We start from the raw sequence: 17,817 nt of genomic DNA, 5'->3' as shown, positions 1-17,817 counted from the left end.
GCATCCAAGCCTTTTCAAATCACCCTGAGTGCTTGGCAGACGGAATATTTTTAGCCCATTGGATTTTGAACAACTTCTAAGAACAGCTAGGTTAGCACTTCATGACTCTGTGTGCGGCGCTGTAGAAGAGAATAAATAAAAAATGACCTGGCTGTGAAATCCTTATTACCCATTTGTTTCTCACAGACTTCAACAAATTGTTCAAATCTCTGCTCACCAATAGGAAAAAGATGGCTGCAGCAGTTTCATACTGCAAACTGGTTTTATGTAAAGCAGGGAGGGGAAAATCTTTTTTTTCCTATCAGGAAAACATTTCAAGATTTCAAATATGTTTTCACTCTCTGATAACCCCACATATCCTCAAGTAACCAATGCCAGCCTGATCTGGAACTCTGAAATCAAAGTTTCTAGCTTGACTGAAGGTCAAGCTATTCATTTTTCCTATATAATGATGACTATTCTGTAGGATGCGCATCCACACATAGCACGTCTATAAATAAAAATTACATACAGAATCTCAGTTCAGAAATTCCAATGTACCCTGTATGTAAAAAAAAAAATTCTCATTTAGGTGGATTTTGTTTTTTTTTTTTTGTTTTTAAATACTTATTATTTGCATGCAACAGGTTCACTGCAAATGTTTCATCAAACATTTGGCTGTGTAGTCAGAATTTTATATTTCTCTAATCAGAACCCTTCATCCATGAGGAGAGTGCTGTTGTGATTAGTCACAATGAGAACTTAGAAAATTATATCTTTTCTCCAGCAGAAAGTTAATTAATAGGCTTAGCTTTTTACATAACTACAGCGTAGAAAGTGTTGTCCACTTTCTAAGAAATTGGAATAGTATTTTTAATTTCCAGTGTATTACTTCTCATTTCTCTTAATGATTTTTCAGCACTCAAAACTAAGAGCATAAATTGAAATCATACCAAAAAGATCCAAGTATTTAACACAAATTATTCAAAATTGTGATGGATATTGTATTTTTTTTCCTGAATCACCTAACTTGTTAGCTTAATTTTTTCTGAAGAAAACACTACCTGGGATCTTATTTAAGACTTCAGATATACACTCCAGTTGTCAACTCACATTATTTAATGGGTTTGAAGCTCTGTATATCTATTCACTGGGTTTCCATTCCTCCTTGAAAGGAAAATAAGGAGCAAATGGATACCTACTCAAATTTCAAAATCACTGAATATCTGTATTAACTTGGGTGCCTAACGCAACACATTTTTGAAAACTTATTAAAGTATAGAAATAGTTTGAGATAAACTTTTGCATACTTCTCATATTTTCTTCAGTAAAAAATGCCTGTACATACTTTGAAGCTATTTAATTATAAAACATGGCTACGCTTAGAAAAGCTTTGAATATTTGGAAAATAGGACAGTCCTACTTTTGAAAATGTCAATGCAAGGTTTTAAAACTCCATTTCTTTCTGGGAAAAATGAAGGGTGATTGTAAGAATGGCCACATGGGTTCCAGTGGATGTTGTGGTTGCTCAGCACTGGAACTGGGTGAAGATTTTTGACCCACACAACAGTTCACTCACATGCATAGCACTTAGTGGCTTGTTGTCTTGTGGGGTTTTTTTTAAGTGTGAGTAGGTTGCCATGGAGCACATAGCAGACCAAAATTCAAAACTGATCAACCAGCATACTGCAAATGCAGCAGAACTGTGTGCATTTGGTCATTGCTCTCTGACTTTTTTTTTCCCCCCAGATACTCTGAAATAAAAAGTTAATGGTAAAAATGATAACTTCTTACATACTGTAATACATCCTCTATGAAGTTTGGATTGCTATCACAAACAAGAGGGGTTTGAGAACTAAGAGGAAAGCACAATAGGTTATCTTACTAAGAGTGGTGCAGTGTTTAACGTAGGCCTCTGAAATGATTTCCTGTAGTATTTAAGTCCATTATTAAGTTTAATCTCCTAGACAAGTTTCTGTTTTTTTATGACATGGACAGCATTTCCTACAAGAGAGCAGTATAACCTGGGACAGCTTTATTCCTTGTTGAATTTCAAGTGCTATAAAAATGACAAAATTTCATTATGGTTTATGTGGTGAGCAGTGTTTATCTCCTACATTCTCACATCCCAGCAGTTATGTACAATAAATCTAAAAATTCTCTGCCCCAAATACCACATAGTAATGCATAATAATTTGTCTGCGAGAACTATTTCTGATCTCCCTTTCAGGCAATCTACATCCCAGGAATTTTTGGAATAATAGAATTAATATTGCTCATGTATTCACATGGATTGAGCATTAATGACAAAAGGAAATTCTACCAAATAAGGATATGTAAACACTCCTAGCTCTACATAGCTATATACAAATTGTCTTTATTGTATTCTTGATCTAAATTTTCACTTACTCTTTCTATACACTACTTTTGTACCACTCTCGGAGTACCTAGTGTTATTCCCAATGTTACTCATTCAACTCCATTTGGGAGTTACATGCTGTATGAGTATTTTCCTGTTGCTGTTGTATAAAAGCAATGTCAGTAAGTCTCACCCTAGATCCCCCGAATGCTAAGCAGGTAAAACACCATGTCTTATGAAATATTAAATACAAGACTTGGCCAACTGTTATACGTAAAACTCTGTGAAATAAAGACAATCTGAGCTCCTTTTCTTTCCTATTCTCTCAATTGTTCACGAGTGCATGACCTTCTTTGACACAGAATTCTCATTAAAACTGAGAACAGGGTAGAAATGGCAGCAGAACTTTAAAGGAGACATTAACATGCTAAGTGTTTCCTTCACACACACATCAAAAGGACACAATTAAGACCAAACTAATGTCCAACCTCTTTTAAACTGATTTATTCTCCATAAGAAAAATCAAATATCAACGTTTAATAAAGAAACTATAAAATTGTTACCTTAATTTAAAACTACTGGATGAAAGTCCAAGAGAGTAGAAACAAAATTCACTGAAGGCTCCAGCCTAGTAGAAAATTTGCATTAGCTACGGCTCATAATGTAAGTGTACAAGCTACAGGACTAATTGCTAGCAGTAAACAAATATTTGAAGAGGTTTCATGCAGCACTTGCGTGGCAAGAAACTAGCTATAAAAATCAATTAAGTATCATTATCATCAGACAGTATGTCAAAAGATTTATCTCAGGAAACACAAGTCAAACATCTGGTCAAGTGCAAACACATCATTCTGCAACTGATAGCCCAGCCAGGGACACATTATTACTTCACAGAGGTCACTAACCCCATTCTCTCAAGAATAGAAAAAGAAATTCTAAAGCAAAGGCAGAATAAGACAAAAGAAAGTCAGTCCTTGAAAGTCATTGAAAAATAGACTCAAATTATTAAATGATGCAAATAAATTCACTAACAGAAAAGAAGAAAAAATTTTCTCTCATTGTAAACAGCCCTTTTTTACTTGAGATCAAGTTTGTTTTGTTGCATTAAGAGAAGAATTCAGACTGCAGAGAAATGCAGTGTAACTCCATTAATGCTCTGCAGCCAGACTTGCAGGGACTTAAGAGAACGAACTGAAGCAGATCTCTAGTTCTGAAAACTGAATTGTTTTACTGTCATCAGTGGGTTAACCCTGGTTCACTTCAGCAGAGAAATGTGTTTTACGGATTTGATTCAAAGCCATTGAAATCTAGTGGATATTCTCTCTCTGAATTTATGGTGTTTATGAACAGTTTCTACTCAGTAAGTCTGAAACTAATCTCCACTTCAACTAGCATTTTTACGTAGATATGTGTTGAGGCAGGAGCTGTCTTTTGTTCAATACTCCATCAGCACAAAAAGGATTCAGAACTTAATAGCTAGTTTGGATTATGCTTTTATACAAGTAGTACTATGTAAATACACTCATTCTAGATAGTTACTTTACTACAGTAATTACAGGAAATAATAGACTGCCACCTATATTCTTTGAGGAGCCTTGAAAATCTCATCCATGACTACTGTCAATTCCTTTGCTTGATTTTTGCCCTTCCTTAGAGGTGACATCAATAGCAAATAGGAAATATCTATGTATGCACATACAACAGATTAAAACAAAACTAGAAAGAACAAATGCAAGAAAAAGTAAGAATAACCCTCAGGAGCTGCTTTTTCAAAGATGTGTGCCAATAAGCATGGGAACTTGCATGCCATTTTTTTTATTGCTATGAAACAGGCATAAAGGGAAGTGTTTAAAAGTTTTCCTTATTGCTGTAACATCTTTCCCTGTGAAACAGGGATTATTGTAGTAGGTCTCTCATCATATTCCCAGTGGTCTCATTGACAAAAAAAAAAAAAAAAAAAAAAAAAAAGCCTGGAAATTTTATAATGAAAACCCATAACACCTACCTCTTATGATCCAATAATAGCTACTGATAGAAAAACAGATCAGAAAGCGAGGCTTAAAGGCCACTGCAAAAAAGAATAAAACTGCCCATTCTAGACAGTGAAACTGCAGCAGAGGAAAAAATTTAGTACACGGAGATGAACAGCTTCAGAAAACAGCAAATGCAGAGGTACACTGAGCTCAAACTCACCTTACTGCTGAAAGCTCTAAGGCCAGCAGAAAAAAAGGTAACCTTTAAAGAAGAGGCAGCAGTGCCTACTCTTCCTCCAAGGGCAGCAGACTGCCAAAATGCTTCCAAAACTATGGGATAAGCACATTTTCCCCTATTATTTATCAGTGTATATTTTCCCCATTATTCTTTTTTTTTTTTAATCCATGCAGAGAGCAACCACACATCTCTACCAAGAAGTTCCTGTTCTTAGTTTCTTTCAAAATTTATCTTTAGTCAAGTTGCACTCTATTTCACTGCCGCTGCTGCTTCTGGTTATATATTGTTGAGTTTTTCTTTGCTGATACTCTATGAATTGGCTGGTTGTTTTTCATTGTTTCTGTGAAGCTATGGAAAAAAAACCAATTCCTTTATTTGAGAATTCTGACATTTATTAGCATAATAAACTTCTCAGATGAAATTGCAGTTTTCCAGACAGCAATTTCATTTGCAGAGGAACTTAAAAGAAATTTATTTTAAAGCCAGGTAAAACGTAGAATGAGAAGTGGATGGAATCAGCAGAAAAATTAACAAAACTAAGGAAACATAGGAAATGTAGTCCAAAGTGAAAATGATGATGCTGTTATGATGTTGACTACATCAGAACAGGACACATAGGATAGAAAGCTATATGCCCAGGCCTTCTTACCCCTAAAACAAATAAGTAAGTAAATAAATAAATAAAGGGAACATGCTGAGAACTTTTTAATTAGAAATAAATAGAACTATTCTCAACAGTCTCTGTGAATGTGAATTCCTTTCTTCAGCATTCTGGCCTCAGAGGTATGTATGGGTACTTACAAGTACAGATACTTACCTCTGTAAGGTAAGAAAGCAGGTAGTAGATATGGGAGCTCCTTGGAGGGTTTAGATAGCTCTTGCTGAACGTTCTATTGAGGGCAGAGGGGAAAGCAGCTTACTTATGTCTTTTACAGTGTCCATATTTGAAATGCACAGTGAATCACCACTGTGCTGACCTCCATGATCTGGAGCACTGTGGTCCCAGATCAGACATACCACACCAGGCTTCTCCTTTAACAGAGACCATAGATTGTACTAGAGGAGTTAATTAAGTCTACATTCAGAATTGCAGAGCTATATTCCATTTTGAGGATCCAGACTATGGTGATCTGCAGAGGAGTATACTTTTAAAAAAAATCCAAGACTCCTTGGGTATCTTGGCTCTTTATTTAGTTTCCAAGTCACTTGGTATCTCAAGTTATCAGCTGCAGCTAAATAATGTCCTATCTCAGAAAACTCAGTTGCTGTGAAAAGCCCAGATGTCTTATCTGGGAACTGTATGCTAAGAGCAACTCCAGCTAATAAGCATTGCTTATTTACTGCATTTCCTGAATTGATTTGTTATGAGATGTTACAGTACCACTTACAGCTCAGTCAAGAAAGATATCTAGTACTACCAAGGAAGATATCTAGTACTACAGCAAAGTAAAAGTAAGAATCTCCAGCACGTATCTTGTACATCAGAAAAAACCTAAACATGAGCAAGGTCAGTATGAGTTGTGGTTGCTACTACAAATCAAACAGTGGTTACCAGAATAACAAGTTTATTCGAACTGACCGTTTTTTTGTACTGGAGAATTCCTTCTGGGGCAGCTCAACTGCATGTAATTGTAAACAGAATGAGAATGACTGTCCCGATCGTCTCTGCTGCAGTGAACTTTGCCAGTCTGTATTGAAAAGCAGGATACAAAGACTCCAGCTATATCTAGTCATTTGAGCAATCACAAACTGGAAAAGGAGATTTTAAGACTGCATCGCTTGCTTCCGAAAGTGCACAACTGAGTGAAGAGATCATCCATAGAACCTGACAATTTTGCTTTGGAAAAAAGAGCTTGATCAGCAATACTGGTGCATTACACAAGGCTCAACGAATAGTTCCCAACCATACTTCAATCTGTTAGAAGTACATGATTTTGCATTTTCAATCTTAAATGTCAGGAAAATTAGGACAGCAACTTAGCTTTCACTACAATTGGCCACAACCTTTTAAAAATTTCTGGAAATAGTCCTCATCTGTAATCCGTCAGTAGTTTTTCATCTTTAAAAAGCTTGCAATATGAATAATCTTGATAAATCACATGTGAACCAGACACATTTGGGGTCTTCTAATGAGGACACTCTTTGGCCACAAGACCAGTGGCTTATGAAGTCTGTTAATTACTTTTTGGTGTTTACTTTTGTGGCTATCTATTGTTACTGCAGCTACCCAGAACACATTCCAATGAGTCCTGGTTACTCAAATAAAGGGGTGTAGTCTGGTGGATTCTTCTGCTGTCCGCATGGCTCCAGTAGCAGCTCCCCACCTGAGGATGTGATGATTTCTTCCTAGAAAGGTAAAACAAATTAGAGTATCGTTCATAGACTTCTAAGTCTTTCCCTGAATTCTAAGAAAAGCTGATAGCATTAAAAATCTATCACTTGTTGGTAATCAGCTACAAAGCATACTTGATAAAAATAAGATCAGCTAAGGGATCCTATCAACTATGTATTTTCTTCTTGCTTTATTTGGTATTTATGTCAGTGGTAAATTGTGTAAATTGTGCCAGTATCAAATAGTGGTATCAAATAGCTGATGCACAAAAAATGCTGTGATTTGACTCACCTTTTAGTTGCTATGCTAAGACAAACAGCTATAAATGTCTGTAAAAAGTGTTCTGAATGATTAATTTAACAGACATAGCAGTCCTACTGTGCTACTCCCACAGCCTTTGCGATGCTGGAAACTTTCCCAAGAAGACTGAGCAAGAGTGCAATGCTGAGAGCTCACACACAACAGCGTAACAGCTTTCTGGCTGAGAAGCTGAAGATAGTAATCTTGCTAAGGCAAAAATAATCTTTAAAAATAGCACCTCATTTAATTAATTAGATACTCGCATGACAAACCTGTAATTCTAGTAATTTATCACTAAGATGAATAATAATAGTGAAGAACTTACTAAAACAGTAGAGAACATGGTCTTTGCATTACTTCTAGAGTAATAATAATTCATTTTTGTTATTGCATAAGTTGGATATTTACACATGCATTGTTACTGACTGCAATGGCATAAAATTTGATCCAAGTTTTAGGCCTAAATTTTTCAAAAGGCATCCAGTTTCTACTAAAATGCAGTGGAAATTTGGTGCCTGGTTTCCTCAGAACACACGCAGAGTCCAAGATGTGGTTCCACCCCAGTCACTCATCAAGCTAAGTTCAGAAAATTTATTACGCAAGTTAACTGCTTTTGAGAAAGTTATGAGAAAGCAAATGCAAGGATTTAGCAATATCATGGATGTATTATTGCTGCCTGCTGCACAGTACATATGTGCAAAGAAAATGGAAATTTACATTCTTTCTGCAAGATATTTGTTCTTCCCATTAACAATCAGTGGATTGATTTCTTTGTATTAACTTTTTGTAATTGAAATGAAGCAGTTGTAAATGAATAAGCGCTAATAACTGCAGGACTAGTTATGCCAGCATTGCTCATTTTGACTGGAAGTGGAAAGAAACCTTCAAGGAATTTTGGCATCTTGCATTAGGAAGCTGTACTCTCGGCAAAAACAGTAATGAGGAAGCAGCAATTGCTCCAAATAATATTGCAATAGCTGCAAGAGAAAGGTTTATGATTTGGAGAAATCAAAATTGCATAGCCAGTTACCAAAAGGCTGTAGGGCACTTGAGAAGGTACATCACCAGAACAGGCAGGCAGAGAAGCTTCTGAGAAAACCATATGAGAGAGAGGATAAAGAAGCCTACAGAGCTGGTTGTCAAAGGGAACAATTTTAATGTAGCTGTTACGCTAGACACTTAAAAGAGAACTGTGTGGTGACATTAAAGGTGAAGGAGCTACTCTGATAGGCTTAATACAGGGGGAACTAATACCTATTATCAAGAAATACCTAAAAAAATTTAGACAGTGCAAACTAAAAGCTATTCAGCTTCTGAGAAGTACTCTACTGCTGTCTGTAAATAGATTTCTAGTACAGCGATTGCCTAGGATGAGAAAAGTCATAACAAAACCTGAACAAATAAATTGTTTTCAGTCAACCTGAATGAGTTTGGGATTTTTTGCCATTGATGACCACCTGTGTTTCTATGAAGAATGTCACGCTATAATTTCTCTTCCTTCATAACATGCAAATTCTGAGAAACTCAGGTTCATTTTGTTAAACCAATCAAATCCAAAAGAATTGATTTACAGTATGCTGTACTGGTAGTAACAGTTGTAATTTAGAGATTACAGCTGCAGGTCTGACTGAGGAGAAGTTGCAAACTAAGTGAAATACCAAAGATTCAGAAGGGGAGATTAGAAGAAAAATCATCTCTGCTTAGTGACTGTGAGACTGAATATTGGAAAAATTAAATGCTGTATGAAAGAACAAAAAAAAAATAATAGAATTAGTTTGAAGTTTGGAGAAAGATTCGAGGTGATGAAAACAGCCTATGCTACCAGGAACAGTGCTTCTGTTTTGTCCTCCTTTTGCTAAACAGGAAACACGAGTTAGAGACAAAGTAATTCAAACCCATCTAAACTCGGCAAAGACCTCAGTGAAGTTACTCTCATAAAGTTGTTTTGGATGATAAGGAACAACTCTTAGCACCTCCCTACAACAGAAAACCTCAATATTCCTTTCTTTTCTGCTCCACTGCTCAGCTTTCGTACATTACAGCCATCACATCAAAGGTGACAAAAAAAACGCTCTAAAAATGCTGAAACTTCATTCAAAGACCTTTTCTGTGGTATTTCCCATGCAATTCTGTAAAGCATAGAGGCTCAAAAAGTGTTAATTCTCTCAACCCTTATTAGTCTGGTTTTAGCCTATGAAAGTATACATTGCATAAGACTGCTTAAAGGAAAACACAAACGAGATGTCTACAGAGAAAGGGGAACAGCTTTCCAATTCACTGCAACAAAAGATACCAACTATAAATGTTAAAGCAAGGCTTACTCTAGAATATATACACACATATATTCCTTTCCTTGCTATCCTTACTTCTCTCTAGTGTGGTTTCAAATTACATGGCTACTCTTTAAATTATTAATCACCTCCACTCAGCTATTGATCTCTACCTAGTGAGTGTTACCTTGTGAAAATCAATAAGGTCTGTCAGTGTTGCATGTCGGTTTGGATCTACCCCCAAGAAGCTGTAGAAATCCCCCGAAGCATCAACCAAGAAGTGTTTGAACCCACTTTGTTGGCGATAAGACAATGCGTAGCCCCAGATTTTCTCACTGACTCGCACCAGGAATGTTCCTTCAGATTTATTCATCAGCAGCTCTTCTGCCTCCTGGCGGCTAATAATACCTGGCAAAGAAAAAAGCTGCAGTTAAGATGACAACAGATTGGCAGAACTTAGCAGAACCAATGACACGAGTGCAAAGTATAAGTAAAACTAAACTTGCTTAGCTACTAAATATTCAAATGATTGTAGGAGGAGTTACAGCTACGGAGACTACGTAACTGCTATCTGCTTTTGAGAGTTAGCTATAAAAGATGTGATGGTGTTGCATTAGATATGTCTTTAAACCATCTGGTTAAGAATCACTTTTTCCCACCTTACCATACTTTCAGAGGAAGTGCATAAACACAACAGGTACATCAGACACGTGGTTTGTGAACAAGAGATCATTTATTAGAACTAGCACAATTTGGCGTTGCAATTTGAACCTGAACTATCTCATTGGTATTTGTGATTGTATTGGTATGCTTCTGACTTTCAAGTGTTTTAACAGATTCTAAGGAATGAAAACTACGTGAGTGCCTGAAGTGCCTGAAGAAAAAGCATTTTGCTGGGGTTCTCTTGACCCAACAACTTCTTTCAAATGCATACAGATAAACAAAAGCAAAAATAAACTGGCTCTGGGCAGTCTGGCCTAGTGGTTGGCAACCCTGCTTGCAGCAGCGGGGTTCAAACCAGATGAGCTCTGAGGTCCTTTTCAACCCAGGCCATTGTATGATTCCATGATTATATGAAACCAAATCCTGCAGCTATCAGAACTTTTAACAGAGATAAACATATTAGGTTATCTGGTCACAGGCTTGCTCTTCTAGGAAATGTTGTTAGAGAGGAGAACAAGAAACAAAGATTGCAATCCTCTTCTTTTAGGCTTAAGTTCAGAGTAATAACCTCCTTTAATTAATACATGTGTAGCCATGAACTAGGGTACACAAATAAGTGGATATTGGATACGTTAATCATAGTTGAGCTAGTGTTTATGGCTCATAATGAACAATGAGTTATGCACCTTGCTTTAGAACAAGAGAGGACAGAATTTTGTGAGGCTCCTTGCAGTACATACCTGTCATCCTGTGGTTTTATGCTATTTTTCCTCCTGAGCCAACCTAACTTTCTAGAAAACAAGTCAGGGAAAAAACTCTCAACATCCTGGTCACTAACTACTTGCTTTTTACATTCCCCCTCCCTGAATTCATTCCTTTGCTGTACGACAAACCTATTTCTCAGGAATTAAGAAGAATTACAAATTCAGATTAGTATGCAAAGGAGAAAGTTTAACAACAGCAGAGCTTTCAACTTTCCCATTTTATTCTTCTGTGCTGGATACATCCTCATCACTTCTTTCCTTTCTGGTCCTAGGATATAGCACTGATCTTGCTGGTACTTTTGCTGGCAAACAGGGTACAACAGATAAACCCTGAAGTACAACGCAAAAGGTGTGATCTGAAACATATCTCACTGTCCACATGGAGAGTTTGGTTCCAATTTGTCTGATAGGCCTAGAGGACAATAAGCTCATGTCTCATAATTATCTGTAAAATACCAGATGCTCACTTTAATCAAGAACAGATGTTGAGTTAGGCCATCCTGGATGCAAGAAGGGCATAAATGTCAATAAATAATATATATACATGTTCCAAAGTTAATCTCTGTGAAGCTAAATACATAAATATTACAATACATATTATATTTAAGGGAACTGGTTGTCATTATATAACCCTGCACACGTCCCAGTGAACATTCCATGGAGTTCAAGTGCTGAAAACCACACTGTTTTTTAGTGCATTAATAAGCATATCCCAGGAACTGACAGTCAGTACAAAGCAGAGCCTACCTCAAAGACCAAACCATGGGATGCTCTAATTAAGCCCATGCAGAAAATGATCACTCTGGGAGGTGTGGGAAGGGACTGACGAGATTTGGATCCTAATAGCAAGCAATGTGTGCACTGTTAAGAAAGGTAGGAAAGTTCTTCCTCATTCCATTTTTGTCTACCTTAAGGCAATGATTTTCTTTTACAGTTTTACTTGCTGCAATGCTGAAAATGATGACAAAGGCTCAGACCCAGAGGGACTCAGAGGTCCCTAATGAAATATCATCGGACTGAGGACAAAAATATACATACATGCTCTGCTGAATAAGGTACAAATCTTTACACCTGCCACACAAAATAAGCAGTAAACGCAAACATACACACTTGTTTAGAAACAGCATGCAACTGCTCTGTTATCAGTGTCAATTGCTACACTTTGCAATACTAAAAACGGAGTTACTTGGAGAAATCCAAGATGAATCATTAAAAGTAACTCTCAAACTCTGCTCAGATGAAAAGACAGTAGAAGAATCCATACAATACAGCATATTATGCAGAGCCATATACCAGGTGACACACACCAAGAAATTCAATTCTTCGTTAAGGCAAACATCCAGCCTTTAAACTAACTGAATTTGAATGCACTAAGAAAGATTTCTATTAATATTACAATGCCTACTTCCATGAAAAATCCTTCCTAGAAACAAATTTAGATAAACCATAATGAGTTCACAGCACTCAATGGCACAGGAAAGAACCATCAGCTCCATCAGCAACAAATAGCATATTAGCTCTAATAACCAATGTTTATACAGTAATTCTAGGTTAAAAACACACTGCTAACTTTGGGGATAAGAAGTGGGTGATGTTACAATTTCCCCTATCTACGCCTAACCAGGATCTGAATGATTACACAGCTCTGATGAGGAATGAGTTGGCCTAGGCAATTCGGCAGCTACAAAAAATTGTATAAAATCAAAAAATAAAATCAAAACAAAAAATGGCTTGCATTATATGGTGAACAGTAGTCTCAGGATACTATCAGGTATATAAAATCACATTCTTTTAGCATCAGTTAATTTAATACTAAAGAATCTGCTCACCTGCTGTCAGATCCCACCAGTAGAGCTAAAACATTGCAGGCTTCCACATGATGTTATCTTCCTTGCCAGAGTGTATTTTTGGTCTGGGCACTTTTTGTCATTGAGTTGGTGAAAAAAGCTACATTGCTCACAGCCAAATTCTATTTGCTTTATTCTCTTTTCTACTAAAGATAGTGCAATAAACTGTCAGCCAGATACTTTCCTCTCTTTTTCTCTCCTGACTCTCAAATAGTGCAGTTTCTTCCCCACACCCTTCTCTCTCTAATCTTCCAATTACTTCATTGTTCTATGGGTCAATTGTACATTGGGTGGTGATCGCAGCACTGAAAGTCTTCCTTCACCCCTTCAAAAATATTATACTATTCTCAGGACAAGTAGCAAAAGAGTGGCACTGCACACTCCTGGAGTGGCTTAGAGAAATTAACAACATCTGTGAAACCCTTATGAACATTTAACACAGCTTGAACTGAAGTCAAGAAACTTTGGTTTCCCAAGGCTCTGGTAAGAGGATTAGAATCACCAATGCTCTTCTTTGTGCTAGTTAGGATATTAAACGGTCTCTGGAAAAGGAAATCACTGGTGATTTGAAAGGGATTTTTTTCTTTCTAATCCTTGCCAGTCTCTTAAAAAAAAAAAAAAAAAAAGTAATGCATTGTTGGTGAACTTCAAACTTTTGTTAATAACATTAAGAGAGTTACATTTATGTATGCCAGCTGAATATTTGGCCCAAAGTAGCAAAATCAGTACTCCATGCACAAGTTTCTAAAATAGACAGCAAAAAAAAATTATTTGCAAACATCAGTATGAGCATTTTGAGTGCCCCAACACGTACCAGTGTGTTTGAATAGAAGCTGCTACCCCACTGAAACTCATTTCAGTGCTGCCTTATATGTTCCCTCTGTCATTTCAAATAATTTATTTCAGAGAATATGTGCTACCTACTATCTACAGCAAACTGCAGAAGAGCAATAGAGTTTTGACTGGGAGAGGATCAAAGGTGTAACTCCTCTTGAAAACATAAATCCTAGCATCTGGCTTGATTTTAGTCCCTCTTACATACAATGCATGCACCCATCATATTATACAAATCTACATGCCCACTTAAAACATTCTAATTGCAATGCTGTAGAACAGGCATTTTAAGTTTTTGAAGGACAGATTTTTCAAATCATAGAACAGAAACTTATTAATCATCAACTGATCTGTTCCCAATTACTGGCTTTCTTTTTATATATAGATCATATCACGACCATTTGTAGATGATATGCAAATCTTAACAATTCTGTTGTAAACATGATATATATATATATTTTTAATGCCACCAATCATCCAGAAAAGGAAAAAGAACATCCTGTTATTTAGAGCATAATAAGATCATACTACAACTGCAGATTCCATTATGAGTTCAGTGGGCACAGCCGAGAAGTTCTGGCACTGCCTTCAGGTTTGCACTACACTCATTAACAAGAAAATACTATTCTGAAATATTATGCAACAATACTTCAGCTTCCCACTCTTCTCTCAGCATTATCCTACACACATCCTTGATTGAAACTCAGGAGAAGTATATAAACACTTGTTAAGACAATGCCGTAACAAGAATGAACCCAAACTAAAAAAGCTGATAAAATTTGGCAAGAAGGCAAGAAAATCTACTAGTCTAAAATTATTTTTTGATGATTCAATTAAAGTCATTTCCATTGACTGTGAACACGTCCATGTGACCTAGCAGTGACCTAACACATTGGTAACTCCAAAACTAATGTCTCTTCTTTATTTCTATAGAAACTACAGCAGAAACAAAGAGAATGATGACACTATTTGAGAGAGCAAATTCAGAGCTACAAAACACAATTTTCAAGATAGTCACCACCATTAGCTGTGTGTTTTCAGAATTGATGAGCAAAAGCCTGCATGCCAGTCATAATAATCTGTACTGCCATCCTTCACAAGGCTTCTCTCACACATCACTGTTTGCACTACTGAAACACCTCACTGTGCTCAAATCTGTTGTTTGGTCTTGATAAATTTTCAGCAAGAATTGATGAATGTCAGTGGGTGCCATTGTTTCTTTATGGAGGAATTTAATTTGCTTCATACAGACTTCCACATGTTGGCATTGTGGGCCAACATAATAGGAGACATTACTTTTGAGACTGCCCTGCTACCATGTGTAATATAAATGTCAGTACAGAAACATAACTTGCCCCTAATGATCAAGACATCTTTAACACACTCATATGCACTGATTTAAATCAGAGGTTGACTGAGATTAGAGGGACAAAAGCTATAAACAGCCCAGAAATGCTCACCTCCCCCCTTGCAACAGAAACTACGCATTTACCTGATACGTTCTCGCTTTTCATTGACTTTTTCCTCCGTTTGAATTCACTTCAGTGCAAAAGGTTTTTTCGTGTTGCAAAAGCAACACAAATGCAAGCTTAAGTAAATAATTATGAGAGCATTCATGCCAAAAGTGCTTTCATTACCATTATGAAAAGCATTCTATTTCATGAAAAAATTGATTTGTTGAACAATCATGAGCATTTGCAGATAAAACATAATAGGAAAGAGACTTACCCTGTTTATGCAACTTAAGACATATAACTGGGGAAGTGTGTGATCTATTTCTACAGTCAAAATTAGGAAGGAAGATCCAAAACACAGACAAGCCAATGCTATTATTTCCTTTGTCTTCGGCAGAATTAGATCAAAACTCACACGAACTTAAATATTACTTGGCTATCATTGCATGAATAATTCACATGCTATAGTTCATATGGACACAGCACTTTGAGAAAGTATATATGACAAATGAGCAAACACAAGGAAACATAAGAAGTTAGCAGAATAATATAAAGGACTGTGGTTGTTCAATTATACGGGCAGGTCTAAACTGTACTTTGAGAGAGAATAATTGAATTAGAAAAGAATTTTCCAAGGTAATCTTCCCTTTTCCGGAACTAAATAAGTCAACTGGACAGACACAACATTTGGAATAAAAAAAAGTTATTAATTGAAAAAGTTGCGATTTGAGGAAATTTCTATAGCTTTTTCTGCCTACGTGATCCCAAAGATAAAAACATATAGTTGGATGTAAATAGCCAACCTACTCAGAACTTTATGACTAAAGGCAATTACTTTTGAAAGAAATCATGAGAAAAGTGAGCTAAAATTTCAAACAGATCCTACTGCATCTGGGATGGTTTTAGATGAGCCTACATGGGTTTGTTTGTTCCTAATGTTTACTGAAATAGCAGGGTAGATAAAAATCAAAATACAAGTTTGAAAGGTACTTCTATAAAAAAATAAACAGAATTCTCACCTCTTATATTTCTTGTAAATATATCTATCAGCAATATCTTGGTTTTATATTAGCCCCACATGGTTTAACGTGCTTCCTACTTGGTCTTGTCTTGTAAATAGCCCACAAATCCATCATAGAAAGCTGTTTTCAAAGATAGACTCATTCAAATTTTGAATACAAGAAGAAACTTTGTCACAACTGCTTACAGACCACAAATGTGAAGAAAATACAGAGGAAAAAAAAGCGGAAGATCAATATTGACAAATATCTAGTAGAGGTGAATTTGTATTTCTTTATTTGAAATTATTACATACACAGCTCACCTAAAGAATTTCAATAGATGCCTTCCATATTAATTTGAGAGTCCCAGATTATTTTAGAAAGCACTTTTGACAGGTAATTGCTATGATCCACGAAGAGATGTAAAGGTGTCCTTCTAGCGAGCAAGGTACAACAAAAGCTAAAAAGAAGCGTGAAATCTGTTTATTGTGAATATTCAAAGGAAAAAAAAACAAAAAACAAAAAATAATATACCCATTCATCTCATAAAACTAAAAATTATAAAGCAAATAACTGTTTCAAATTGCATTATTTAACATGGAGAATACCATAAAAAAAAAAACCAACAACACTCTTGTGTTTTAAAATGTAACAATAAAAGGAAAACATTCAGTACCTGAGCTAAGAGTATGTATTAAAAAGTAGTACAAAATCATAAAGTGAACTGTGATTGTACCAGTGTAAAAGCACTTAAATCTGTTCCTGCAGTAACAACACCACAAAACGTAGGGATTTTAAAAGGACATAAAGGCTGTAGCAACGTCACCTCCTTCCTGATAGTGGTAGGATAAGTTCAGTATGTGTACTCTGCGCGTACACAGAGCAAAAAGAGATCATCTACAACTGAAACCGTTACAAACCTCACGTTTTCTTTTTTTTTTTTCTTTTTTCTTTTTCTTTTTTTATTTTGAGCCTATGCTGAACCAGTGCTACAAGTTCTTCAGAAAAATCTCTCGCTCTTTCTGCATAAGAATTCCAACCGGGTAAAGCGGTCTGACAGGCAGTGGTAGCATGCCAGCAGAAGTATATAAACCACTGTAAGGAAGAACAAGAACAGCTAGTAAGAATACTATGCCATGAAACTAACTGAAGAGGAGGGTCATGGATTCTAAAGACCACAACAAATGAAGATATGCACAAGTAACAAACAGTAGCTAAGAAGAAAACTGAAGCTGGGGAAATAAGGACTAGAATATAGCTCGCTTTTTTCTTCTTTGTATGCTTAATAAATATCCCCTAATAAGGTGGAACAGAAAAGGCTTAAAATAAAAGTTCAAATGCATGACAGTAGCTACTAGCTCTGGCCTAGGAAAAAGTCAAATATACAAATCCTTCAGTCACTCAGAAGTACAAAAAGAATAAAAGCAGGAAAGGTGAAGTGATTGCTTCCCTCAGTGCAAGAACTGAAGCTATAGTTCATGCTCTTAAGAAAAGCAGCCTCTATATCACTCAAAGCAAGTTTCCTCAGGTAGCAGTTTTCAATTCCCTCCCACGGGTGCAATTCTCTGTGTGAACTCTGAAGTTAACTGAACACATTACTGGTGTTCGTTGGGAAGGGCACAATTCATCAAAAAAACTATGAAGTCTAGAATGAGTTCTTTATGTTATCCTTGAGACTACCAATGTCACATAGAGTTTAAAGAACTTTGTTACCAGTTACAGTGGCTTATGATCTGATCTGTAGCTGAAATAGTATAGAACAGAATGCGTGTACGTCACTCAAGAAGTAATACCTCCTATTTA

At 36.3% G+C, this 17,817-nt stretch overlaps 1 protein-coding gene across 1 annotated transcript in view; it reads right to left on the bottom strand.

The window, feature by feature from the left end:
* Nucleotides 1–6,080: 6,080 nt before the first annotated feature.
* Nucleotides 6,081–17,817, bottom strand: part of SH2D4B (SH2 domain containing 4B) — a 68,113-nt gene continuing 56,376 nt past the window's right edge. The window contains exons 7-8 of the mRNA XM_042863263.1: nucleotides 9,639–9,859; nucleotides 6,081–6,895 (exon numbers count right to left, since the gene is read on the bottom strand). Coding sequence (XP_042719197.1) covers nucleotides 6,803–6,895; nucleotides 9,639–9,859 — 314 coding nt within the window. The 3' untranslated portion in view covers nucleotides 6,081–6,802. The remainder of the gene's footprint in view (nucleotides 6,896–9,638; nucleotides 9,860–17,817) is intronic.

Source organism: Lagopus leucura, unplaced genomic scaffold (genome assembly GCF_019238085.1).
Source record: "Lagopus leucura isolate 7727_CA_CO unplaced genomic scaffold, USGS_WTPT01 Super-Scaffold_739, whole genome shotgun sequence".
Taxonomy (NCBI): domain Eukaryota; kingdom Metazoa; phylum Chordata; class Aves; order Galliformes; family Phasianidae; genus Lagopus; species Lagopus leucura.
This window is presented reverse-complemented; position numbering and strand designations above follow the sequence as displayed.